We start from the raw sequence: 23,756 nt of genomic DNA, 5'->3' as shown, positions 1-23,756 counted from the left end.
TGTCTGCTGACTGCCTGCTGCTCACAGCGGAAAGGGGAGAGGGAGAGGGAGAGAGACCCCTTGCTGTTTTCAGAAAGCTGTAGACTGCAACTACTCTGAGCAGCATGCATGGATATGAATTACAATATAATACATCTCAATTTTCCCCTGATAGTCTGAAGTCGCTAAATCCGTTGCTAGTCATTTTTAAGGAATAAAATCGCTTATCAGATATGAAAAGTCACTAAACCAGCGAGAATATCGCCAAGTTGGAAACACTGATGCTGGGCCCTCTCTGTGTAAAAAAAATAATATCTTAAATATACTATAAAAATACTATAAACCCTGAAGTGCTTGACTCCACAGAAAATGATTACCTTACTCTGTAGTTCCCCTCATCTCCACAGTGAATTTTAGCATTGTTTAGGTTTTACAGCCCACAACTTTACAGTTTGATTTACTCTCACTGCTTTTATGAACTGTGTTTCCAGCACCAGCTGTTTTGAGTAAAACACTTTCCTTGTAAGGTGTTCAGGTATGTGGGACCGGTTTTCAATGTTTGCTAAAAGAAAAATTATGCTATTTATTATTTCTTCTAAGTCAAACTCATTGGCCTTGGCTCATTTTCTGGGAAGAACATAAAAAATAACTTATTTTCAATGACTGCACATGGTACATCCCCCCTACACATAACTATTACATATGAGGTGTTCGGGTCCACTGGACCCGAGAGTATTTAAATGTAGGTGCTAGGAAATGTGTGTGTGTGTGTGTGTGTGTGTGTGCGTCTCTGTGCGTATCTGTGCGTCTGTATGTGTGCGTGTCTGAGTGTAGGTGTCTGTGTGCGGGAATGTTGTCTTTCTGCACCTGCTCTTCCCACATAAAGTTACAAAATTGTTACATTTCAAGCACTTTCACCTGTTCTCATTAAGTTCTAAGAAATAAGCAGCAATAATGATCAAAAATCTTGTTTCTATTTATTTTACCTTTTTTATAATTGAATTTCCTTGTTTTCTCACAAAAAACAAAAATGATCATATGATCATACATGTGATCTCACAGGGGTACATGGCAAATATGAACCATAAATTATGTATATATCATTGCTAAGTGAGCTAAATTAAACATCTGTATTGTTACATAAATTGATATGGCTGTATTGATTTAAAAGCCTAATAATGTGCTGGGTCCACCAGACCTGGGAACATTGGCTGTATAACAAAAATATGAACTCCTTACAAGGGTTAAAAGCCCATTGTACACTAGCTGCCCAGCACCAAACAGCAGACAGACACAGTTAGAGACTAGCTGGTAAACACAGTGGAACTTTCAGCAGCTAAGGAGCCAGATATTTCTCTCAGGAATTGGTGGAGACCAAAACAGCTAAACACAGACTTATATTTGTCATGTAGCAGGAAACACAGCTCCAAATATTGTTTCATGTTTGCTTGATGTTTACACATTTGCCAGAACAATTATTTTCTTACAGACCTTTTCTTAATAATTGTTTACAAAGTGCTTTTAAAGAAATAGACAGGATGAACCAAATCTATCTGTTCGAATTAGACCCCAAAACATAATACTGACACACACCTTAAATCTCAAACCAAGAGTACAAGCATCATATATTTATGACTTTATATTTTTTTATCCTTCTGTCATATATTTAAGTCATATTGTACTCCACAAAGTCATTTATTTAATATCTCAGATTGTGTATCGGTTTGATGGATCCAACCAATATCATGAAACTTTCTACATAAAACCCCATTATTTCTATGATTACAGCACACATTGTCATCACATGGACTAAATCTCAACCTGTGCTTTGAATAATTTAATGTATTAGTTAATTTTATTTTTAATTGTATACGTTTTATTGATCCCCAGTGGGGAAATTACAATGTATTGAATTGAATAGAGCTCAGTAGTCAAATCACATTAAATACAACAAATAAATAATTTCCAATTGCTCTTTCCAAGCTGTCAAATGACGTCCTCATACAATGAACGTCAATCCTATTACGTAATGTCTTAATGTCAAATCAAATGACTCCTGATCAAACACCAAACACCACCCTCGCCATCCTTCACCGATTCTCTGCATATGCCGCTGACAGGCTGATGCAGCAGCCGTACAGAGGCTTTCTTCTGTTCAGCTGCACAATCGTTTAAATGAACGGTAGCAATGTATTCTACTATAACGCAGTATATACAGTATGCAATATTTATCTGAGTGCATGCTCTGATAGCATTCCTCCTTTGATTTCCCACCCTTAGTTTTTGTCGCTACTGGTGGAGTTACCTTGTGTTTAACCTTGAGTGCTGAGCTCTTACATAACAGTGCAGCGGCGGCAGCCTCTGGAGCGGCTTCATGGCTTTCATTTCCTGTTCCCATGACTCAACCTGAAGCTGTATCTCTGGAAACAGCTTGCTTTCCCGGCCTTGTACCTAAGCTGGATCTTAGGGCTGCTTGCTGACATTTTTCATCAAAACATCTCATGCCACAAAAAAAAGAGGATCGTCAGCTCTCAGTAGCTGGTTATTCAGGGCAGATTATTATGAGCCTTTATATTGTCTATTCTGCAGCTTTGATATACTTGAAGGGAAAATGACAGCCAGTGTTGTAATTAACTGTACTTCTGTAAATGTACGTCACAGTTTTAGGGCTTTATCTATTAATTAAAGAACGTATTATATGTATTGTGATATCATGAAAATACACTCTCTCTCTCTCTCTCTCTCTCTCTCTCTCTCTCTCTCTCTCTCTCTCTCTGCAACCAAACCCCCTGTAGGTATGACTGAAAAAGATAATCTTGTACCACTAGGGTGCAGAAAAACTCAAATATAAACACAACATGAAGCCTTTATGATAGTTCAGCTTATCCATTTGGTTTGGAACCTGTTAATAAATAGTTAACAGACACAGAGCAACATGAGCGTTACACTGGAGTCCCGTTGGGCACGCTTTACTCGCATTTGCTGTTATTGTTTGGTCCACTTACTGTACTCCTGTAAAACGTATCTGTGTCTCTTTCTAAATATTTGACTGTGTTCTCCAGTCTTTCACCTTGACTCTAAGCCATTTTGTCACTGGAAAGGTAGCATACAGTCGGTGTGTGTAATTCTGTGGACTGAAAATAGCCTACAGTTTTGAAAGAACTAGCACTATTTGGTTTGTCTGACCATAAACCAAAAAAAAAAAAACGAGCTAAAAGTTGCTGAAAGCTGCTCAGAGCTGCAGGATGAGTGTTGATTTTCAGTGGGATCAACAGAATCAGGAGTCACTTGATTCAGTGTTAAAATAAAAAATATTGATTAATGTAACTTTTAGATTGTAGAAACACTTAAAAAAATGTAATGCCATTGCCATCACCAGAAAGAATTATACCAATTACTTGCATGCAGTGCACAATGTGACAGATAGTGCCAGAGGAAAACAACAACAAGTTTGGGACCTGTGAGTTGGCATTATTAAAAGCAGATGCAGCATTGATGCCACGGCTTGATTTTGTCGACACTAAATCTAATTTAATTTTAAGCTCAGTGCTGTTCTCGGCGAGCCTCCTGAGACTGACACTGGCAGCATGTTGCAGTCACACAGATGGTTGATATGACTTGTCATCTGTGTTTTGTTTTGGGCTGCGCCTAGTGAACGAGGCCTCGAGGAAAACACCACTGTACCTCCCTCAAGTGTTTGGTAATGGTGCTTATTTCTGCGGCACATAAAAATGACATCAAAGGGCTTTTGTCCTTCTGTAACAGACTGTAATTTTGACGGTCAGATCCATGGCATCTGAAGGGACTTTCATCTCAGTCACAAATCAACCAACCGTCTATTTAAGTAAGCAAACTATTTTTATTTCCAGCAATAGCCTGAGAGACTAGTTATAGACTGAGGGTTTCCCAGTGCAATCATCTCACCACCAAACAAAATCTGCTTCAGGGATTAATTAGTCCACAATATAAAGAGGAAGCAATTTTCTTATTATGTTTCGGCCTCCCATTGGAGATGTGTGCAGTTTTACGTGCTATTTAGGCACCTATAACTGGACACATGTAATCTTATACAGTAGTGGTCACAGTGGTGTACTTGAGGACACGTCTGGCTTGTGTGCAGTAAACTCACCAGGACAGCAGGAGTCAGTGTAGAGGTACTCCAGGAAAGACAGGAAGGTATCTGAGGAGACACCGTGAATAGGCACCACTCGGCTCCGGGCCTCTGCATACTTCCCACTGAACATGGCCGCCATGACATCACAGCGCGCCACCAGCACTGCTCGGTGGGCTGGCAACACACTCCCTTAAACACACACACACACACACACACACACACACACACACACACACACACACACACACAAGCAAAATGAACATCTATGGTTAGAATTTCAGAGTTGGTAGGAAAGTCCCAAAGAGCTGTGAAGTGAAATGCTTAAGAGTACAAACTGTTCATAATTATGTACTGAATCTTGACTGATTGTAACCATCAAGCATCTTCGATGTAAAAATGTATGGAGACAATCACAAACAAACACATTTTGAATAATTTTCAAAAGGTCAAACGACACATCTCTTTTGCCTCATCACAGAAGTGTAGAGGCCGAACCTAATTCAATTTGGCCTGTTACGAGTGATGATCTGTCATAATGGGCCATTTAAATTAACAGGAAACAAATGGCATGTAACGCCTGGGCACAAGTCCTTCTGACATAATCGCTGTCATTAGGTGCCAGACGTTGACAGCTCTCACCACACTGCGTCAGCACGTTGGTGTAAAAAAAAAATATTTTGCTCTGTGACCTCCAAGAGTTTAGCTCACAGCTCAGCGCTGCAAGCATAAGAAAAGCTTACACTTTTTTTATGAGATAAATATTGATTAGGAAAGACTTTGTGGCACTATTTCTGGATTTCTCAGTTTGATCCTTTAATAGAGAATGAAACATGACAGAAACGGAAAGCGGCCTGTCTCTCGGACCATTTTATCTTATTTAGCCTCCAATGCCTCCGATGCCCAGGTCCGGAACTGAGATCATAATTCAATCATGGCTAATTAAATGTGACCTTCCTCTGCTGTGTGACCGTGCGTGCATTTGTAAATGTGTGTATGTCGAACAGATAGGCATGGACCCACCTTGCACCATGAAGATGACATCAGAGTAAAGAGGAGAATTGAAGAGGTTGACAAGAGTCTGGGGGCCGAGCTGAGCTGCCCGGGCACTCGGGGTGTCCCTGGGGCCCTAAACACACACACACACACACACACACACACACACACAGAAAAGAAGCCAAAAGATGTGGACAGAGAGAGTTAACATTCCTCTGCTGGATGTCAGGTACTAGTTACCAGCACAATTGCCATTCTGTGCATCTATCTCAGCTCCCATGTGGAATACAAATGGCCTCTCTGCCAGTCTTGCTTAGCGCTACCCAAACATACTTGAACTGCAATGCCAAGAACGACATGACGGAACTGGCTAACACTGAAAACAGACTGGGCACCACACGCTCGTCCAAACGGTCTATTTATTAACACATTCCTGCTCATGTTAAGCCTTCAAAGGATGCATAATGAAATATATGTGTATACGCTGTACTGCAGTGCACAGCAGGTGAAATCAGTAGATTGAGAATAGCTGCCAGTGTGTCGTTTTGGAGTGTATGTGCACACATGGTTGTGTTAAGTCCTCAAATGAGTGTTGTCAAAGAATCCGATTACCATTACGTGACCTTTCTCAGTCAACTGAAGCACAAAGAACTTCATATTCTCGCACAGCTCTGCTGCAGAGGGAGTGCTCAGCACACACAGAGTCTTCAATGGAGGCAGCTACAGAATCGAGCCTTTTTGATTTTGTAAATCAATGGAAAGCTTATGGAAAGCAAGTTTCAGCCGGTCTCGCAGAATGAGACGACCTGCCTGGGTAGCTCACCGAGTTGAATGAGCGCTCCATATACAGAGGCTCAGTCTTTGCCACAGCGGCCGTGGGTTCGATTCTGACCTGTGGCTCTTTGCTGCATGTCATTCTACCTTTCTCTCCCCTATCATATCTTCAGCTGTCCTATCAAATAAAGGCCTAAAATGCCCAAAAAATAATCTTAAAAAAAGAGAAAAAAAAAGAATGCGATGACCCAGAGGTGTTTGCAGACGACAAGATCAAATCCCGACAGGACATTAGGGTGTCTCATCGTATTAAAGTGGCCCAGCCGTCTCTCGGTGTGTCAGCTCGTCTCAACACTGCCTCAGGTAGAAGACCTAGATCTGTCCAGATGTGCTGGTGGACTATGCATGGTGCCAAAGGCTCGTCAGACACAGCCATGTCATATCTCCTGATCTCTCTCTAATTGTTAAAGTCTGCTTCCTATTACACAGAATCACCTCATGTTTTCACATGGACACAATACATTGCAGATGTGATGATGCGGTTTTTCACATCATGTTGGATTTATGGCTGATGTCCAGTGTGAACTCCTTACAGATCTGGTGTTGTGCTTTAGCTCCTTTGTGAGCATCCTGTTTATTCTGTCCTAATTCCCACAGTATCTGAGAGGTGATATAGGCAGTAATTATGTTAATAAGCTAATTATAGCAACATTATTACTGCGCTGTTTCAAAACAAGGTCTTCCTAATTAAGGCGTTAGTCTGCAACAACAAAAACATGTGTTTATACCTTTTTAGATGGTGGGGAGGGGCTGTTAGCATACACATCATAAGATATTGCAGTCAACAAGAGTATGTGATTTTTAGGAAATCTGTGCGTAAGAGAGGTGAATTTTGACATTAAAGACCTCACCCTGTCTCTGCCGATGAGGGATCGTATGCGCTCCATAAGCTGAGCCACTGCTAGCGAATTCTTCAGCTTCTCTTCCAGGGCCTCCTGGAGGTGATCCCACTCCCACGCTCCTAAAACATCCACAAACTTTTTTTGGACCGACAATGGTACAGTTCACAGAAACACACAGGAAAACTATTTTCTAGCTGACACTGTGTTTCGAAACACCCACATACTTTACACTGAACAACACCTGTTTTTGACAAAGTCGGCTTGTTAGGGCCCAATCGCAGACAGCAGCGAAGGCCCTATTGGAACTGAAGGAATTATTATTCTTCCTTCATCCGGTAAATTAATTGCCTTTTTGAGGGGCTTAACATACTCAAAAACTCACCAAAATTGGCGGTCGCATCAATTCTGGTGAAAATGTCAAATGTTTTAAGGGTTTCGGGAACAGGCGCACAAAAATGGCTCGCCAAGAACCCCCCAAAAAATAAAATAAAGGGTGAGGCTATTTGCACCCCTGGTACAATTAGCAGTGTATGCTATTTGTACCCTGGTGCAATTAGAAGTGCTATTCGTACCCTGGTGCTATTAGACTTTAGAGACAAAACTTCCCAAATATGCCAGATTCTGCGGGCATGGAAGATGAACGTCCGCCATGATTTCGGTGCACGCGAGCAACGTTTTTTTGTTGTTACGTCACAGGGTGTAAATAGCTCAGCTGTGTGGCCGAGGCTATTCGTACCGGGGGTGCAAATAGACACTCCGTAAAATAAATTGAGCCCCTGCAGTACGTTTAATGTAGACTCACGAAACTTGGTACCCATATGTAGCATGTCAAGACGTACAAAAAACGTCATGGGAGCCATACCCTTAACGCAACAGGAAGTCCGTCATTTTGAATTGAAAATTTGAAATTAGTGCGATTTTGGCCATTTCCACATGTCGTACTTTAACGAACTCCTCCTAGAGATTTCATCCGATCAACTTCAAACTTGGTCTGTACCATCAAAACACCTTTAAGATGAAAACTTATTAAAAGAAAAACGTTTTGTCAAACGGTGTGTGCGTGGTGTGGCGGCCATTTTGAGCATTTATCGATGAACGAAGAAGTTGTTGTAACTTTAGTGTACATTGTCGTATCTGCTCAAAATGTCTCACGTTTGACCCTTGGTCCAGGCCTGAGGACACCTAAAGGCCAAAATTGACTTTTGGTCATAGCGCCCCCCGCTGGCAACAGGAAATCCGCCTTATATGACAAACATCATCCAATTTACATGAAACTTATAATGTGTGGTCTACATGTGATACTGAGCCGCCCCCTATACTTTAACCACGTCCACTTACTCAGGCCACGCCCCCTTCCATAAATGGTGACCCATTTAAGGTAGAGTCTTGTGTGAGGTATCATTGAACTCAGCAGAGACTTCCATTTTCATTGGTCATGGTTTTGCCCACCCCCTCTGCTTTAGCCACGCCCTTTCACAGCTAATTAACTGTATGACGTAGAGTTGTGTGAGGTGTCACTGAACTCCGCAGAGAGTTCCTTCTTCATTGGTGATGGTTTTGCCCGCCCCCTATGCTTAGTTTTAATTTTTTTTATTTAACCTTTATTTAACCAGGTTAGTCTCATTGAGATATAAAATCTCTTTTTCAAGAGAGACCTGGCCAAGATAGCAGAATAAATTAGTTACATATAAAACAATTTACAATCACAAAACAAACAAAAAAGAGGCAAAGACAACTCTAGTGCATTTCAATTAAATAAAAGTGCCATTAATTAAAACATTTGCACATGTGGATGGACTCTTGTTCTATGGTTTTAACATAACCTTTAAAATCATTTACATGTAGCATGGGTTTGTGTTCCAGCGGTGGAGGGCCTGTTGGAGCGTGTGAACACAGCGTCCCTCTTTCATTCCTTCAACCACCTTCTAGAAAAGATTGCCTCATATCCAAAAACCTGTTGATATCTGAGTATTTGATAATGTCTAAAAGTACCTGTGTTTCTCCTTCTTATCGGGACTGTAAGCCATAAACAGGCGAGAGGCCGTAAACTGTCACAAACTGCAGTAAAAACCCTGATTGAGACGCAGATTCTGAATTAGGGCTGCATGATATGATGAAAATGTTTAGTTGCGATTGTTTTGGCTGATGCTGTGATTGTGATTTGATTCACGATGTTGGAGGGGGTGATCATTTTTGTCTCATTATTGTCTCATTTTCATTGAAAAATATAAAGATTTCTGAGTGCCGCGCAAATGCACACTCGCAAGGAGCAGCATCCGCCAGTAACCCCAACGTGCAAGGAGGTGCGAGGACCCGTCCGACACTGCTTGCAGCTTTAATTTTGGTTCAGTTTTAAAACTTTATTTTTTTGGTTTGCTAATAATGCCATTCCAAATAAATATAATACAGCAAATATGTTTTAAATACATATAGTATTAAAGCATAACATGCATTAAAATATAGCATATTTTAGCATATTTACTAGTTTTACTGGCTAAAGCTAAAAACACGGTTAACTACTGTGTTTCAACAAGAGTCTACAACCATGCTAGCAGCTCTGTGAGACTGTATTTTAGACACAGTGGTGCTTTCACCTAAATGCTAAAGTTAACATGCTAACATGCTCACAGTGACAATGCTAAAAAACTGATGTGTAGCCATAGTGTGTAACAGGTAATCTTTGGCATGCTAACATTTGCTAATTAGCACTAAACACAACGTTCAGCTGAGGCTGATGGGAATGCCAGTTGTATTTGGTCATAACAAAGTATTAGACAAATTGAAATAATGTCCTGATGATTCATAATGGCAATAAAAGGGTAAGGGATCACATGGATCAAGTGATTACAATTGTTGACACATTTCACTTCAAACCACAAATGTGAACCTCATGGTGGCGCTAGAGTTAAAGTCAGGAGATCACCAAAGTCCTGGAATTCATCCTCTGGAACTATGGATGCTGCGAGGATGGTTTAAAATGATAGCTATACAATAAATAAACAAATAAATAGGGAAATATGAATTTAGGCTGTAATATACAGAAAGTTGCCACCACCTTCACCCTGCATTTATTCACTTCAGTAGTATACTCCTTTATAAAGCCTGCAGAGCCCGGCAGCTTGATTGGGGTGGCGCACTCTGTCTCACTGGGACATAAACAGACTGTTAAGGGAAGAAGGGAGCTGGACTGGGTAGGATTACTCTCATCATTAGTTCATAATGATGGCATTTGGGCTGATAGAGGGATTACCTCAACACACGGTGTTGGATAATAACACTGCATAGCACAGACACCCTGTCACAGGCAGGGTGAGAGATTAGCTCAGGAGCTGACATATGATGCAGCAAAACTCCACAAAAAACTGAACTGGATACACTGGGAAATGCTTTCATTTGTGGGATAGAAAGGAACAGGATAAAATAGAATGCCTATGCAAAAAGCTGCAGAAATGCTTAAATCATTTCTACATAAACTCACAAATAGGTTTCAATGTTGGTGTACTCACCCACCTACACAGACACACACACACACACACACAGACAAACACAAATGCTGAAATATATTTGGGAACAAGTTGTACAGATTAACACTAACTTCATGGAGGATTTCCTTAACCTTCTCCATAACTACTACGTTCCTGACTCTAAATCGTAACCTGAACAAGGACACAAAGCAGTGTGCTTTGTGCATATTCAGTTGCAGGAAAATTAAATTGAAACACTTTTTTCCCCAGTAAGACATGTCATCCCTAAAAACAACTGGTCTGTATAGTCTATAATTGACCACCAAACTATGCCAGGATGGCCACAAACACACAATGTTTAGTCTGTGTCGTACACATTATACATGTGCTTAACATGCAAGCACACAATAGCAACCAAGTGCCAAACTCAATAATTCAGCAGCACACTACACAAGGAGACAGAGTCTCACAGTGTTAACATCACACAAGCAAAGTCATGGCCTCTGTGACTGTCCACACACACTCAAGTGACAAAAAACCCAAGCGTGGAATAATACCATGAGTGTGACACTGTGCATTTACAGAGACATGATGTTGTAGAAATGAGCACTGCTAAGCCAATAAAATGAGCTACAACTGACAAATGACTGGAACTGAATTGCGAGCAGAAGATATTCATCCCATCACTAGGAATGCAAAGTACAGCTAGTTGTGGATTTACTGCAAATGAACACCAAGCATTGGCTCACTGTGCTCCCTAGGTTTCTGTGGGAGAAATAGGCACACATTAACATCTGATTAGCCAATTCAAGACAATACACTAATACAGAAATACACACACTGTATGTGAGGTCAGCTGCTTTAGACCCACTATTATGAAGGTTAACATTAGTCATTTTTCACACAAGACTTCACACTGTTTCCCTGCAGTGTTTTATGGAAACGTGACATTCGTATTGTGCTCTGCAAATGAACATTCCTCTTTCCGCTATTCTCTCCAAGCCCCACACACACACATTAACAGTATGCTCTAGTGCCCAGCTCTCCCATCACCCAAACACTCTCCACGAGCACCTTAAACACTCCACCACCTCTCTCACCCTAACATCAGAAACAGAATCAGAAAAGCTTTATTGCCAAGTACGTTTTTTACACATACAAGGAATTTGTTTTGGTGTTGTAGGTGCATGTCACACATTCTCTAAAATAAGAGGTTAAACAGAACAAAACAATATAAGTATAAATATATATATATATATATATATATATATATATATATATATATATATATATATATATATATATATATATATATACACAGTATGTATTAAAATTAAGAGAATAAAAATTAGAAGAGCAAGATGCGAGCAGCCAATGCGTGCGTGAAAACACACACTGCGCCCTCCATCTTTCAACTGCTGGCTTTCTTATTCTCATTCATACAGTCACTCACAGAGACTCAGTCTAACCCTATAATCTTCTTTCCTTCTCCACTTACCTTTCACCAGCACACATACACACTCAGCTTATGTGTTTGTGTGTCTGCCTTTGGTGTATATGTGTGTGTCAGACAATTCTGCTCACATACATGTTATGACGCGGTCATGAATCAGATGTTAGCGCAGCTTTTTGCCATAAGGACTCCTGCACGACATGCAGCCTCCTATGAAGCGCACAGGCGCAGCAATCTAACATGCTGCAAGCACAGCACTGCAGACTCTGAGCCGCATACTCAGAAGATTTTCATTATGCCACTGATGTTGCAAGAGAATTTCACACAGCTAACTAGGCTTCATATGCAACTGGAGAAAATTTTGGATGCAAGTGCCACAATTTGCCTGTATCCTTTGAGGTAAAGTTAATATAAGCTACTGTTAATTTTACATGACAGTTTCACACAGTAGCGGTTTTTGGCACGGGCTAACCGGGCAGACGCCCGGGGCGGCATTTTTTCATGTCACATGGGGGCAGCACGAGAACTTAAAAAAAAAAAAATCCTCTGCGTCGCGAAGCGGTTTTCTGTTATCTATCATTTCATTGTGTGGGGAATTGGCAAATCGGCGCCCCCTGCAGCTGCAGGCGCCCTGCTTGCTGAGAGAGGAGCACATCGCTGCAGCCCGCGGGAAGGCGGGGACATCCGCCTTCTTGTGCACAGAAGCTGTGTGAGAAAGGAAAAGGGGAGGGGGGCGCGTGGGGAAGGTTCACCTCTGGGTCTCACAAATGGAACGGTCAGGACAAGGGGGAAACGGGGGACCACGAGCCTCCTTGATCTCATCACTTTTATGCATGATAAGGATCTATCAGATATCTACCCCAACTTTTGGACTGCTCTGAGGATTGCACTTACTCTGCCAGTCACTGTGGCTCAAGCAGAGAGGACCTTTTCAAAACTAAAGTCGATCAAGTCATACCTGAGGTCAACCATATGCCAGGAATGGATCACTGGCCTTGCCGTCATCAATATCAATCACTCAATAGGGGAGCAGATTTCATACAATGACATTTTATGATTTGCATCAAGGAAGGCCAGAAAGGTCAGGTTTAAGTTTTTGTTTGAGTTTTCTGTTCTTAGTGCTATAGTGTGGCTAATAATAATTAGATTATCTTTAGTGTGTCTTCACATTTGTGTGATGAAGGATTTGTGCTATTTAGAATATTTATTCTATATTTTATTTGTATATTATTCTTAATATTTTATATTATTGTTGCTCTCTGCTCTCTAAATTTTTTATGATTGTATATATTTTTGGCACATTTATGTATATAGTGTGTAGATTTATTTTAAGTTCTGATAACCTATACTGTCATATTTTGTGCAGAATTATGTTCATTGTCTTTTGGCAATGTTGGAGGTGGAGAAAAGCGTGTTTCCTGTTGTTGTAAAGGATTTGTGCAATAGAGAAATATATATATTTTTTTCACTTATGTTGTTATAATAAAATATAACTGTGCAAAAAAAAAAAATATATATATATATATATATATATATATATATATATATATATATATATATATATATATATATATATATATATATATTTTTTAGAGGGGGCTCGAAGGGGGTCATTCAATGTAGAACCGCCACTGGTTTCACAGAGTTAATCATTTGTTTATGAAAATATGAGGCTACAGGCTACAGAGTCAGATTTTATCAACAAATCCTATTAGCCATTCAAAATGATGGAAGTTAAATTTCTGCAAAGAACTTGCGCAGTGTACCAATCCATATGTCCATAATGTTAAATGGAACTGAGCTGGGTGAAGATTAAGGAGGCATGAGTGGCCTGGGGCATTAAAGTAGAAATACGGGTTAAGAAAGCAGTTTATGATCACACTATTACATGATGAATGATCCAAAACTTGATTAAAATACTACAGTCACTTACTATCAAGCACTTTCAATTTGACTGATTTCTGTTCCTCACCATAATGGAACATTGGACAAGATTCAATAGCAGGCGAACTGCCTGGGGACATTAATCATCCCATTTAAAATATTGGAAAAAAAGTAACTGCTTTTGGGGAATGGAGTTCCCATGCTATGAATGTCAGTCCAGCTCTGTTAGCTGTATTTTAGTCTATATCCTTCGCGTTCCACTTCCAGGATTGCTCCGGTGCTACAGGAAATTCCGCCGGATGCATGTACAGTATTTTCTGTTTCCTTCCGGTTTCTTTGTGTTGGAATTTTAAATTCGGTGGGTTTATGAGGACTATTGTTGACTGCTCCTCAGATCTCTGCAGGGTAAATTGAGACAGTTAGCTGGACTATCTGTCCAATCTGAGTTTTCTCTCGCACAACTATTTTGCATCGGTTCTGTGCAGAGTTTAGCACCACCCATGACAATTCTGATTGGTTTAAAGAAATGCCATTAAATAAGAGCACGTTTTCCTCCCATGCCCGAATGCTATGTGGAGAAGCCTCCTTCAGCGCGCTTTGGAGGAGGGTCTGGCAAAGTGAGACTAGCTGTATTTAAACTCCAGCAGTAATGTGCTGCAGCCTTGGCATTACCAACACTCAAATTAGGATCACCCAAACTAGGTTATTAATGATGAATGCAATTCAATACATTGAGCAGTTTGTAGAGCTTAGAAGCATGAAATTACAGATCTGGTGATGTGTGATGCACATCATTGCACAAAAAAGTCCAGATTTCTCTGGACAAAGTGCATGTTTTGGAGACAGTTTTCTATTCTGATCTACACTTTCTATCCTGTTTCTTGTCATTTAGGTTAACTTTTAATACAGAAATAATTTGGAAGCATTCACTAGAGTTCACGTCTGATTAACACCCCCTTGTTATATTTGAGGATTTTAGTTGTATACTTTGCTGTGCAGTATTCTTGGATTCCTTTTTAATAACAGGGTGTTCTTTTTGAAAATGACCACAGTGACAAAAAAGACAAGCATCTAATCTAGCAAAACATATATTTAGAGTATTGGCTGGATTGCCATAAAATCTGACATGGATGAATTGTAATCACTTTGAGGATCACTCTGGTTTTCTAAGTCTTCTACGATAGCCCACCCCAAAAGCCCACTCCTCCTTTGGCTGCCATTCTTTCCAGTTTTCAGCTGCCAATGACTGGAATGAATTACAAAAAAAACCTAAAACTTGAAACACTTATTCCATTCGTTGATTTTAAAGTACTGCTGTCACATTCACTTTATTGTCTCTTATGCCCCAATGCATAATTGGCACAATCTTACTTGCACTGCAGTCATATTTGTTTAATATCTGTTTAATGTTTCTTGCACTATTCCATTTGTACAAACTGTGTAGAGATTCTGTACTACAGTCAGTATTTATATTTGATCCGTATTTTTTCATAGACACTTTGTTGTATTTTGTATGTTTATATTTTTGCGTATTTAATGTGTAACTCTATGTTGTCTCGCACGTTTTATGCCTTATCTTGACCAGGTCATGACCTGGTTAAATTAAAAAAAGCAAATTTAATATCCTTGTTTTTAGACTAAAACAAGCAATTTCAATATGTCATCTTTGGCTTTAAGAAATTGTATTGTAAAGAATGATGTAACCAAACGATTAATCAAGAAAATAATCAGCCTACTCAATGTCCATATCCATGTAACTTTTCATAGTACCAGCAGTCAGTGAAAGTTCTACATAGTGCTAGCCTCTCACAAGCTGTGGAGTTTTGAAAAGGTTAAATGGAAATGAAAGAGTTTTCTGGAAAAAGACACAAAACAGCAGATTTAAGTGGTATCTGAGTGTGCTGTGTTTGACTGGTGGCTTTTACCTCTATAAATGAACATGAGTGTCTCCCACAAGCACATACACAGAAGGGGGTCCTTCACCACAAGACGAGAGAGACGTCCTGTCAGGTGCCCCTCTGATCGGGGCATGTCATCAATAATCCCACCATCCCAGGTGGAGAGCAGCGATTGGGGGCCTCCTTCCCGCTCTCTACAAACACACCGCGACTGGGGGCGTTCCCTGTCCAAACAGAGGTGAAATTCAGCACAAAATCCTTCAAAGTTACACAAAAGAAGAGTTTGCAGAGAGAGAGAGAGAGAGAGAGAGAGAGAGAGAAAATAGTGTGAGTGCTGTAGAAGCAGCGAGATATGTGAGTGCATGTCACAGCCTGAGAGACAACTAGCACAACATCACCTAATATCTGGAGTTCACCTCCCCTCAGTTTACTCTGCCTTCTCATTTACTCCTCTACTTAATGGGTTTATTTCATGTTTTTTTTTGTTTTTTTTGCTTTTGTCTTTGTTTTCTTTCTTACATTGACACTAGTGATTTTACTGTATATTGATATACTGTTGTTGCTTTCCTGATTTTGTTTTATTTTCATTTTTTTAAATGTATATATTTTAGTTTACTCAATTAATTGTATGTATGTATTTCTTCATTATTATCCTTGATGCTTTGGCAATATTGTTATTTCTGACATTCATGCCAATAAAGCAATTTGAAGAGAGAGAGAGAGAGAGAGAGAGAGAGAGAGAGAGAGAGAGAGAGAGAGAGAGAGAGAGAGAGCGAGAGAGAGAGAGACAGTTGAACTTACAGGCTCCTGCAAACAAGCTAATATCTCTCCTACCTGGTCTTGTGCCCCAGGAGCAGCTGTCTGAAGTATGGACTGACAGCACACAGCACAGCCGCGTGCGCCCACCCCAGTTCTTTCCCAGAGTCCCCAGCGTAGAAAGCCACATCGGCGAACTGCATGCCACGCTCCAACAACCACTGCATGTCCTGGGAGAAGCTGGACTCCTCTACTCGGATGGGGGGAAGACGTGCTGAATGGAGGAAGGAAGAAGGAGCACAGAGAAAGAAAAGGAGAGGGGGAGAGAGGAAGATGGAGTCAGTTACTGCTGATATTGAAATTTTCAAAAACATAAAAGGGGAAATCAACCAGATTTGTACCCCAGAAGTGTTGTAATTTACACTTTTGGTGTTCTCATTTTCCTTAATCTACCCAGTCTACTTCTACTAGTGATTTCCCCTTTTTTTGACAATACGTTTTGACAACTAAATGGGGTGTATACGGGTATGTATTGAGTGATAGTGTCAGTCATAGTGAAATCTTTTAGTCAACAATAAGAGAGACCAATGTCATGTTGTGCCCTGTCCTGTTGCTCAAGTTAGAGAAAATGCTTCCAGATATGTTTGTCTTTGCACTAATGACAGACCTGCAAAGATTAAGGCCGCTGCATGTGATTCTGGTCTGAAGAAGTAATGGAGAAATTGTCTGTCCGTTAAACAGTGGATTTGTTCCTGCTTTTTTATGTTAAGGGACAATAAGTTAAACAGAAATGTTTAGTTATGTTTGAGATTATGTTGGTGATAAAAACACAAACGTCAAGTACGTCCAAAAGCTTATTTTAAACGAGGTTAATGTTTAAAGACAACATGGAAAAACCGTGGGCACACAATAGTCACATTGTTAATTATTGGCAGTTAACTGAGTGTAACTGTAAAAACTGTTAATGCAAGAAAAGAAAAGATTCTGCAATTCATAGAAAAAAAGAGACAAAAAAACAGTACTTTGTGGTAGTGCTAAATTCAGATTAACAAAAAGTACTGAGCAAGGACAGTAGGGTGAGTGAGGAGAGGGGGCTTCACAAATCATTATCCTATTATATTCATGCATAATACACACCGCTCCTCTATGGACCTCATATCCTTTTTCATGGCAGCTCAAATTTGGCCCTGAAAATTGTGCTGTTCCTGAATCAGTGCACGTCACATTTAATGCAAACTACACCATAAGTACAGTTAAGTAGCTCTGGACAGTCAGCCATAAATCTGCCAGCACTTTGCTGCCTTTTTGGCTGGACTTAAAGCTGTCAGCCATTGCATTAGATCTAGCAGCAAATTGGCCAGATCAATATATATATATACAAGTTTAACAGAGTTTGTGTTAATTATTTTCAGGTGTTCTATTTTTATAAAAATGTACTGTGTGTGGAACATTACTGAAATGGCAGTAGTAGTAGAATAAGTTGTAAAGTAAGCGTAGTTATGAATTTAGCACCACTTAAAGAAAACAACACTGGACTCCCATTTTTAAAATAAAGTATGATGCTGGATCTGTTTGTTGTGTGGGTGTGCTCACACTCAAAAAGATTTCAGTTTGGGGCAAAATCCGGCAGCCAGGAAAGTTTATAATAAAATATTTTGACACAAGTTCAATGTGGCTTGTTTTGAAGCTTAATTAAAAATGCAATTTAAAATTATATAAACCTTATTTTTACAGTCTATAATTGAAACTTAATTAGAGGTTAAACAATTAGTTGATGATTAACTGGCAACCTTTTGATTATCAATTCATCATTTGAGTTTTTCAGACATTCTCTGGTTGTAGCTTCTCAAAAAGAAAAGATTTGTGAGAATTTCATTTGTCCTATGCTAAACAGAATGTCAAGTGCTTAAATACCTAAACTGATTAAGAACATTGGTTAAAGACACAGTAAATAAGTAACCCTCTTCTATCCAACAACAACAGTCAATGAGCTGCCTCAGAACAAGGTGCCAAACACTCAGTTCAGTCTAAAATTGATTCAAATGTCATTGACTAAAAGTAGTCTACCTAGCTCTTTGGCTCTCTTCTTATTTTCAGTTTAGAACAGAGAATATTGATCTGGATAAAAACCTTTGTGCTCAGCTTTTTTATGGCTATGTAAGCTGTAAGAAGAAACACTCCAGTCACTCCTATTGAATGTTCTCTATATACCATAAAAAGAGCAATTTAAAGCAACAATAATTACTTACAAATGTGAAAATTACTATATATATTACTAAATAGACAGAATAATTGAAATTAATTTTATAAAAAAAAATATTTTAAATTAGCTTAAAAGGGTTAACATTGAAAGACACAAATAAATGCCCCTAAAATAAAAAGCAATATTAGTTTTTAGATACCATAGTATTCCTCTGACCTGGTTGTTCTAAGTGAGGGGGACAAAGCTCGTTCACTTTATTTCCTCTCCTCTTCTCTGGCCTTTCTTTGGCTTTGTGTTTCAGACACTGAATCATGAAGTACTCCAGCTGAACAAGACAGCAGAAATACACACGTTAGTACAAATCCACGGTACAAAAATAGTGATGTTACATCTTCTTTCTTTACTTTGGAAACAACTTCCTGAGAAGACCAACGTAGCTACCTGTCTCCGCTACTAAGTACTGTATCTATCTGAAACGCAGAGTTAACCAAGTTTAACAGACAGGAAAAGTATGAAAAATGAAGACTTTAGATTACAGCTTGATTTGAACAAATTTCTGAAAATATGAATGATTTTATCAGGGTCACTCACTCAGTCACTCAATCCCTGTGATGTGACCACTTACCACGCTGCCGAAGTAGCGACCCACAAAGACGTGGTTGAGAGAGGGCAACTCCAGGTAAGTGGCCCCCAGGTCCCGGGACAGCTGCAGACCTTCACTGTGAGGCACACAGCTGCTCCAGTCAGACGCACACAGCGGGCACGTACACGGAGGGCCTTCATCTTAACACAGAGAGGATAATTTAATCCTACGATGAAATCATTCAAACTGTATATAAATAACTGAATCTAATAAATAGTTAATGAGGATATATGAGAACTAATACATAAGTCACTGATATTACATTATGCTTTTCATAATTCATTTTTGTTCAAATATTCAACTAAAACAAGGAACTAACTACCATATGTGCCTTCAAACACAACATGTTGATCCATAATGTTAATGCCCATACCAGACATGGATGAAAACATGTTTTGAAGACCGACGTCAGACAAAAAAATATGTACACTGTACTTATAGCTCTCAATAAATGTAACAGAGAAATGTTTGAATGTAACGGAGCTTTGAATATAACGGAGCTTTTCTTCAGGCAATATCAAGTTAACACCACAGTGCAGTATTATACTGTATGTAGTCACACTATCTCTCAGTGCAAAGCTGGATAACAATGTTTGACACTTCCTTATGGGACAAAGTATGCCAACATTGACATTTAAAAATGTAGCAAAATGTATACAAAATATTATACAGGAACATGTTGAATTTACTAGATCCCAAAAATTCAGTAAAATACAATACGGGACACTCAAAACCTTGTTAAAAGTTCCTTATAGGCCGGACAAAAAAGTGCAAAAAGAAACAAACAGAACAAAAAACACAACATTCCAACCAAACCAAATTAAAATTGAAAACATATCTCGCAAAAGAGAACATAAAAACCAGATGCCACAGCCACATGTGCTTGGACGGTGTGGGCTTTCCCTACTTCCTAATTCCTCTAGTCTATCACAGAGTGACTGCAGACAACCAATAAGGATTTAGATAGGTGTATGTATTTTTTTCCCTTTTGTGAAGAGATTGTTTTCTGTTTTGGTATGTTTGGCGATGTGGGTTTCTGAAATGTCTTTAGGTCATTGGTTTTCTCTAACTTAATACTGATGTGTTTTTCACTTCCAGGCCACCCTTTTCACATCTTCACTAAGTCCAAAGAAAAAATATGCAAAGCGCATGTGCACTAGGACCAGCCACACTGTGGCATATGTGCATGGGGACCAAAGAGACAAAATCAGACAGAAAATATGGAGGGATTAGCTTGAAGGAGAAAAAAGACTGCACAAAAGAGGAGAGAGCCAGAGATAAAAGAGAGAATGAGCACGCTATACAGCTGTGCTGAGGCATTTGATAAATCATTTTGCTAATAACCTACAGGCATGACATAGAGACAAGGGAGAATGAGAGAGAGAGAGAGAGAGAGAGAGAGAGAGGTAAAATGAAAAGCAGAGTGTGTGTGTAAGCGACTGACAGGCTGTGACTTGGCGTTTGTCTGTGTGAGGTGTGCGTGCGTGCCCTTGGATAAATCTGTCGGTGCTCCTGCATTCAGCGCTGGTTTAATGGCTGTGTTAATGCACGTATACGACAGCGCTCTCTGCCACAGCTGGGCTTTAGGTGGTCTAAAGTCGAGCCGCAGGAAGTGCTCAGCCATCATTCTCCAGGGGATAGCATGAAAATACTCACAGCAGCCACAAACAAAAACACAAACAAAGGCTCTGGTCTACAGCTCCTCACTCCGTCTCCTCCTCTCTCTCTCTCTCTCTCTCTCTCTCTCTCTGGCAAAGACTTGACTTACACTGTGATCATTCTGCAACGGAGCTCTGACAGGACCTCAAAGTATGTCGTGCAGACAAGCTAAAAATACAACCTGGTGCATTTGATGAGCGTCTTTACCGAAGATGGATTCAACAAGGGTCAGTGTGTGTGTGTGTGTGTGTGTGTGTGTGTGTGTGTGTGTGTGTGTGTGTGTGTGTGTGTGTGTGCGTGTGCACGCAAAACACATGCAGACAGTATACATGTATGTTAATTTCTGATGTGTTAAGCAGCCTCCAAGTGTCTTAGTCCTACTTAAGGGACAAAATACTGTTGTGGTGCACTTTTGAGCCATGACAGTGTATATTTCATTGCTGGGCGAGCTCTTGTCTGCTTACAAGGCTCATAATGGCCAAAAAATATCAACTTAATGTCACGCTTTGGTGTGTTTCCTGCAGGGAAACATGTGAGCTGACTGCCTGAAGGCAGCCAAGAGGAGATTTAATCATGAACATCCTCCTCATTGCTGGGAGGACACACTAGAGGACACAAGGCTTAGACAGTGATCTCATTGGCCCAACCAGATTATATTTTCCTGCTAACAAACTCAACAACTGTGGCAGTAGTAAATCAACCCTAAAATACCTGGATATCAAATTCAGTGGCTGAGATATGAGATTTTTTTTTATCTGCTGCCTCTCAAACTCCATTGTTCCTGAACAACAATGACAAACTGTTTGAGGAACCATCAGTTGTCAAGGCGTTGAAGGCAAAACTAAACTCACTCTGGCTATAACAAAAACACAGGACAAAAGCATTCTCACCGTTCAGCCGCGCTCCAACAGCAACCAGGATGACAGGCACACCCCAGTGCCTCAGGAGCGGGCGGAGTCTCGGGGCGTAGCTGTTCCTGACCTGCTGGAAGGCCAGCTTGTCAGTGACTGAATATTTAATGACCAGGATGTCCGCCTGCTCAAGAACTTTCCGTACGCTGGCCCAATCGCTGTCCAACAAGTCCTGGAAAGGCAAGAACAGGACAACAAATATAAATAGGAGGTCAGAGGAGGACAAACACATGAGAATTGCAACCTGTCCATCAATCTTGCGTTAGATAACTCTAACCCTTCGCCTTTGAGTATCCCTAAGTATAAATACCTCAGTGTGGTGATTGGGACTTTACCCCCAATGACCTGTGTCATTCTAAACCAACCTGATTCAACTCATTAGGCAGGAAAAACACTTTGGAAAAGCTTTGGGCAATTTGAATTAAAACAAGGACAAAGAGCCATAGAATTAGACTGACAGACTTTCTGCAGCACCACCCCTGACAAAGTTAGACAGCCCTATAATAGGACGCATAAAGTGCTGCTACAAAATTACAGTGCTTTTATTTCAAATTCATATGCCATTTAGAACAAAAGTTCTTTCATTTTTCTTTTTTTGTGCAGCGCTGCATGTTAAAATAGCCTCCTCCTAAGAATAAAGACATTTTGTTAAGCCTGCAATCAGGGCTGGAAGGCAAGTGGCCTTGGAATTTGAAATGTTGTAAGTCTTGTGAGAAACAAGCAGAGTGAGAAAGTAAACGGCATATCAGTGAACTGACAGACACTCTTTCACAATGAGATTGCTTTGGCAAAAGTACACCTCTTTTTATAGCAGGTTTTGCCCTCTTGGCCTGCCCTAACCTTCCTATGCAAATCAAGTCTGATGTGGTATCACACAAGCAGGAAGGTGTAAGGGGAAAGAGACAATGGGGATGGACACATGAATGAGGAACAAGATTCACACTGTATCAACCCATACAAGTCTCTCTTTTTCTCATGCTGTTCTACACACAAACACACCGCCAGTCTCTTACCCAGCTGGGGCAATCCCGAACCACTACAGTGACATCTCCAAACACACGTGAGGTGTACTCCATGAAGGCCGGGTTGTGAATGCTGCTCTCCAGGTCACAGGGTCCCACCAGTGCCCCATGGCCAAGGTAGCTCCACAGCAGGCCTCCCTGCAGCTGGCCCTGGCCCATGATCTCCTCCCCGAGGCCAATTCCTCCAGGGCACTCGCTGCCCAGAGCCACGATGTGGATGGACCTGTAAGCCAGACAACTCGTGGTTGGAAGTGACTTGAATCAAGATGCACACAAACAGATGATGATCCAGAGGTAGCACTGAGAGGAGGCAGATGATCTTTGCATGCTTTGGTCCCTGTTATTCATGTCTAGCACGGAGACAGTGCATCACCGTTATGTCACTGAAAATAACTGAGAATAAGCTTGCCAAGGCCCTTATTACACCTGAGAGGGAATTATGGTTCAATAAATCATACACTTTAAGACATATTTTCGGTGATGTATGTATTAAGCAGTGATGCCTACTGGCAAAAATAAATTAAAAAAAATAAAGCATGCAACCATAACAGGAATCCCATCTCCTCGCAGCCCTTAATGAGTTGCAGCTTCAGAGTAACTTACATTGTGGTCACCGCGGTTTTGTTCCGCTGTTCTACGCTATGGAGCCCGTTTCCCTCACGGTGCGTTTCCGCGCCAGTCTGCAGTCGGCTTTTCCGCAATGAGCCACGGCTCCGCTCCGTCGTTAATCCCTCTCATCGGTGGCTGGCCCCCCGGGAGCGCGGCTGCTGGGGAGTTTCGCAGTCACTCGCATTTTCCCGTCTTGTTATTCATTCATAAAACCGGAGCCCGATACCGTCCCGAACCGACCGCAGAGGCGCATCGGACAGCCCAGCCGGCAGAGCAGCAGAGTGTGTGCTCAGCGCCCATGGGCAGCCAGGCAGCCACTGCGCTAACAGACAAACAAGTTGTCCGTCGGTAGGAAACACAATTAGCTACGAGGAGAGGGCAGCCTCGCGCCTCAGCGTCCAGACCATATGAATGACGTCGGTGGATGAAACAAAGTCTCACTGGCAAAGAACATTTGGGAGGAGAGAGAGAGAGAGAGAGAGAGAGAGAGAG

The 23,756-nt window shown here is 40.7% G+C and overlaps 1 protein-coding gene across 2 annotated transcripts in view; it reads right to left on the bottom strand.

Annotated features, from left to right (window-relative positions):
• Nucleotides 1-23,756, bottom strand: part of rhobtb3 (Rho related BTB domain containing 3) — a 26,322-nt gene extending 2,566 nt beyond the window's left edge. The window contains exons 1-10 of one of the 2 annotated variants that reach the window (XM_028575698.1): nucleotides 23,259-23,756; nucleotides 22,647-22,878; nucleotides 21,613-21,805; nucleotides 19,046-19,203; nucleotides 18,637-18,745; nucleotides 16,296-16,491; nucleotides 15,489-15,685; nucleotides 6,772-6,881; nucleotides 5,114-5,219; nucleotides 4,109-4,282 (exon numbers count right to left, since the gene is read on the bottom strand). In XM_028575698.1, the coding sequence (XP_028431499.1) occupies nucleotides 4,109-4,282; nucleotides 5,114-5,219; nucleotides 6,772-6,881; nucleotides 15,489-15,685; nucleotides 16,296-16,491; nucleotides 18,637-18,745; nucleotides 19,046-19,203; nucleotides 21,613-21,805; nucleotides 22,647-22,878; nucleotides 23,259-23,260 (1,477 nt within the window). In that variant the 5' untranslated portion in view covers nucleotides 23,261-23,756. The remainder of the gene's footprint in view (nucleotides 1-4,108; nucleotides 4,283-5,113; nucleotides 5,220-6,771; nucleotides 6,882-15,488; nucleotides 15,686-16,295; nucleotides 16,492-18,636; nucleotides 18,746-19,045; nucleotides 19,204-21,612; nucleotides 21,806-22,646; nucleotides 22,879-23,258) is intronic. The other variant, XM_028575697.1, reaches the window with a different exon arrangement.

The sequence above is a fragment of the Perca flavescens genome, chromosome 4 (genome assembly GCF_004354835.1).
Source record: "Perca flavescens isolate YP-PL-M2 chromosome 4, PFLA_1.0, whole genome shotgun sequence".
NCBI classification, from domain to species: domain Eukaryota; kingdom Metazoa; phylum Chordata; class Actinopteri; order Perciformes; family Percidae; genus Perca; species Perca flavescens.
Note: the sequence above shows the minus strand (reverse complement) of the source record. Positions and strands in the feature narration are given on the sequence as shown.